Source organism: Macrobrachium rosenbergii, chromosome 36 (assembly GCF_040412425.1).
Source record: "Macrobrachium rosenbergii isolate ZJJX-2024 chromosome 36, ASM4041242v1, whole genome shotgun sequence".
Taxonomy (NCBI): Eukaryota; Metazoa; Arthropoda; class Malacostraca; order Decapoda; family Palaemonidae; genus Macrobrachium; species Macrobrachium rosenbergii.
The window spans coordinates 15,634,577-15,639,576 of NC_089776.1; the positions used below are offsets into that span (position 1 = coordinate 15,634,577).

Here is a 5,000-nt window from a genome sequence, read left to right on the forward strand (position 1 = left end):
AGAGAGTCTCTTTGTGCCTATACGATCTGAATACAAAGAAAGCTGGAAGACAGAAATCGAGAGGTCTCTTTTTCATGAATATGAAACATTCTACAGGATAAATTCCTTTCAAGTTAAACATCGATAAATTCGCAGACATTTCACTCTACGACTCTTTCGGCCCTATTCGTCTGCGTATCTCTAGTCCATCGTGATTCAATGGAGGACTTTAAAGGACTTCAGAGAAAGGCTTTATCGACGCACAACCATAAAATCAAATATCTGTAGCCATTCGCCCAGAAGCGCCTGCTTCACAACTCTCCGACTCGATAAATACGAAAAGCCGAGAGGAATCGGAACTTTTAAATCTCCTAGCATCTTCCCGAGAGAGAGAGAGAGAGAGAGAGAGAGAGAGAGAGAGAGAGAGAGAGAGAGAGAGAGAGAAGAAGCCGGTTACAATACTGACCCAAGGCAACGACAGCATCGCCCAACATGAGATCCCTGAGAGCTGACATTAATATCGTTGGATTTTCTGATTTAAAGTGTGACAAACGTACTGCGGGAAAAAGAAAACAAAAAATAGTATAACTATGGAAATAGTTGCCTAACTTCTCGATTTTAAAGACGGTCCAACTCATAAGAGTAAGAGGGAGTTACTAAAAGGAGCCCTGGTTATCTTACATGATTCATCTGCTACATTGAGGATGGCGACCTATTCAACTTGCTGAATAGCAATTGCGGTGAAGTTTTGAGCTGAAAGTGCAAATTACCTTCCGCCATCACTTTCTACAAGAAAATTATCTTCTAAGAGATATTCACTTGACAGAACAAGTACAGTACTAGCGGAAAGACAACTTAATCTTACTAGTCAGAGAAAGCAATCACGATGTAACCCAGTTTCAAATAAAATAAAGCATTCCTTTGCGCGCCTTTAACTACATTCCATAACGGTATTGGAAGGGGTTATGGCATGCATTCAGCCGTATGTTTCTCTGCACATCTGTCCACAAGGTACCTCAAAACGTTATTCATGGAACCTAATTAGATTTCGGGAAGGGTGCATCATCAACCAAGGGAGACATGAATAGAGTTTGAGATTGATCCCGAACCAGATATGAAGCCAGAATTTTATTTTTCCTTTCTTTTATGGAAGGGCGGAGAGAGGTTGGCAAATACTTGCGCTACCTGGAGGGTTTCAAGTTGCTTTTTATTAATGATTTTGGAAAACTTCTCTCTACCAATACGTGTAACGAATTTGTATTTCTCCAAATACATAATTCTTCCATCATAACGCCCATTCTGGGTTAGAGATCCTGAGAAAGGGGGCAATTCTTGGGCGAAGAGACAATCAAGTTAATCAACTTAATCACTTAATTTCTATGTTAAGTTCTTTTTCATTTGAACTCATAAATGAAGGTGTTTGTTATGGCAAGCTTTTTCCACACCAAATATCAGTGCTGGGACCGATAATCTCTTAATCTACATCAGTTTTATTATTTTCATCTCTATTTATATTTCTTTTATATATTCTACTGTCTCAGATTTTTCTTCATATTAGGCATATTGGATTGTAAACAGATGACAAACTTTCTTCCTGAAGGTGCATGTACAAAATAATAATAAAATAATAATAATAATAATAATAATAATAATAATAATAATAATAATAATAATAATAATAATAATATGAAGGAGTAGACCCTCTTTTAAACAGGTCTTATTAAAAAGGATGGCTGTATTATGCGAATTTATCTTACATAGTATCTTTTCTATCTTCCTTATGATTCGCTTTTCAGGCTCAGCGATGTTAGTCAGCAACTGGCCGATATTCATGTTGGAAAAGGATAGTGTGCGGAATATGTGAAGAACATCGCTGAGCCTGAAAAGCGAATCATAAGGAAGATAGAAAAGATACTATATAAGATAAATTCGCATAATACATCCATCGTTTTTAATAATAATAATAATAATAATAATAATAATAATAATAATAATAATAATAATAATAATAATAATAATAATAATAATAATAATAATAATAATAATAATAATAGAGCACTTAACATTTCTTCAATGAAAAGCAAAGGAGAAATTCTAGCCAACCAAGACCATGATATAGAATGTCGCCCTCCGATTCACGCACAACCGGAAAATATTGGAGGGGATTTTGGAGGCAACAGGAATTCGAAAGTAAATTGTATACAATGACGCCCAACACAACAGACTTCTCCCGGCCAACAGATAGAAATTCAAATTCGCATGCATGGCTGGGCTGCCATTGCAGGTGCATAATGGTACATAGCAATTACCTGTGCCACAATCCTCCCTTTGTATTTTATCTATCGTTGCATGCAATCACGACTTGTGCCCCGAATGCAAAGCAAGGCTTGGAATACATTTTGCAAGAGGCAGCCGCCTGTCGTAATGTTATTTATGGGCAGATATTATCTGAATATACTTACACAAAAACATACGAACACATACAAGAGTATTCAGACATATTTGTGTATATAAGCGCACTAATATGCATATATATATATATATATATATATATATATATATATATATATATATATATATATATATAGTATATATATATGTGTATATACATATTATATATACATATATGTGTGTGTACACACGCACGCGCTCACACACAGAAATATATATATATATGTATATATATGTATATGTATATATACATTATATATATACAGAGAGAGAGAGAGAGAGAGAGAGAGAGAGAGAGAGAGAGAGAGAGAGAGAGAGAGAATTTTTTCGTAATGTAAGTGAAAAAGGTGATGATGAAGATGCGATCGATGATGATGATAATTCACTTTCAACGAGTACGCGTGATGCTTGTAAAATTAAAAGCACATATGTATTTCACTTGAATGTAAAAGTCTCTCTCTCTCTCTCTCTCTCTCTCTCTCTCTCTCTCTCTCTCTCTCATCTCTCTGGCATTCTACATTCTACTAGAAGACAAACACACTAATTTTCCGTTTTTAAAAGCAGCAGTCAATGCTTCATCAGTACATGCAAATGAACGCATTCAACCAAAACCAGGTGACAAGAACTAGCAAACCGAGTCACTTACCTTTCGTCAACCAAAATATCGGAGCAACGTGGTAGCAAACGTTTTGGTTGCAACGCCTGGTCATGGCTGGAACGTTATCACGTCCAACAGGATGAGATTTCCGAAATTGGTCAGGCAATGTTGAGTCCTGGATTTCCTCAATTTTTCGTTTGGCGACGCTGCTGACGATACAGTTCCGGAAGTTTCCCGAAGTGATATTTTGGCGGCGTCGCTGATAGTACAATAGTTCCTGAATTTCAAGGATATTACTCTGGCAACGTTTATAGCCGTACAATGATTCCGTAACTTCCATAAAGTTGTTTTGGTGACGTTGATGGATGGCAGTACAATGATTCCTCAACTTCCAGAATATTATTTGGGTTAGGTTGATGATAGAATACTGAATCTTTGATTTCCAGAATGTTATTTTGGAAACGTTGTTACCAGGACAACAGTTCCTGAATTCCTAAATGGTATTTTGGTGCGGGCGGCAAAGTACTAACTCCAGGAAAGAGGTCGCTGGTTGCCAGTATTGTTCAGTATTTTTTAAAGAAAAAGTATATCGCAAATCCTGCGTTTAATATTATGTTGTTATTCCAGTACCTAGACGCATACAGCGGGATTGTTTTCGCCTAAATTACGAGCTCTTCTTGTGATCGTCGTAGGGGGTTTCATATTCACAGCACATTTATGATCCAAATTTCTTTTTTTTTTTTTCATAAATAACACTCACTGATAAGAAAGTGAATGTTCTGATACGAACTTACTAGCACTGGATCAGGTACACTATTTTTACTGGTTTTACTTCTCAGTGTTTTAAAACTTTATAAATATAACCAAATATAAATGAACAATTTGAGCTAAAAGGCTATGCACTTATGTAATATATCCACATACATAAACAAACACAAGAACCATTCTCCGGACTATTCGTCGTCAACCTCTTCACTTTATATAATATACATATACATACATATATCTATACATACAGACATACATACATATATATATATATACATATACATACATATATATATATATATATATACATATATATATATATATATATATATATATATATATATATATATATATATATATATATATATATATATATATATATATATATATGTAGCAATGTATGTTCTTCGGCAAATGACCTCTAAGCATTCGCAGCACCAATTGCCAAATAACAACTCTTAACAGGACAGCTAATGAGCGGCCAACAGATCGCCACGAACGGAACTACCTTCACGGACCTGTTGACCTGAGGAATTAGCCATTCACTGGTTAAAATATCAGCGGAGGGGAATATTTTTAGAAAATGTGAATTAGATGAAGGACCTGAAATTTACCAAACTTCGAGTTGGCTCATTCTATCGCCACTGTAAAGCGAACGCTTATATAAACTCTAAGCAGAACTGCCTGGTATTATCCAGTCTTATTACTGTATACTGTAACGGAACTGGGTTGAAGGTTTGTTTGTATTTGAAATAAAATCAAGAAGAAACGCTGCCGTGATTTGTATCTCCCTATATTGCAATATAAATATAATATATATATATATATATATATATATATATATATATATATATATATATATATATATATATATATATATATATATATATACGCGCAAGACGTGCCCTTGTTTACCACAGGTCCGAGAAAAAAAAGGGAAGCAAACGAAGAAGTGTGGTGTGCAAACACGGAACATGTAATCCAAGGCCTTTTCTTTGGACCTTGGTGTAATAGGTCTTTAACTTATTTGAGGGCAAAGGTTACACAAGTCCGAGAAAAAAAAGCAGGAGATTTTTCCAACGCGGCGGCTGGAAGAAAAATAGTCACAACCATTCAATCTGAAATATATATATATATATATATATATATATATATATATATATATATATATATATATATATATATATATATATATATATAATAT

General features: G+C 34.7%; 1 protein-coding gene across 23 annotated transcripts in view; it reads right to left on the bottom strand.

Annotated features, from left to right (window-relative positions):
- LOC136856665 (rho GTPase-activating protein 45-like) overlaps positions 1-5,000 on the bottom strand; it is a 596,905-nt gene that overhangs the window by 237,821 nt on the left and 354,084 nt on the right. For 2 of the 23 annotated variants that reach the window (XM_067134713.1, XM_067134711.1), the window contains exon 1: positions 3,077-3,877. The exons of the other annotated variants lie outside the window; for them this stretch is intronic. In XM_067134713.1, the coding sequence (XP_066990814.1) occupies positions 3,077-3,368 (292 nt within the window). In that variant the 5' untranslated portion in view covers positions 3,369-3,877. Of the gene's footprint in view, positions 1-3,076; positions 3,878-5,000 lie in introns of those variants that run through there. 23 annotated transcript variants of the gene reach the window in all.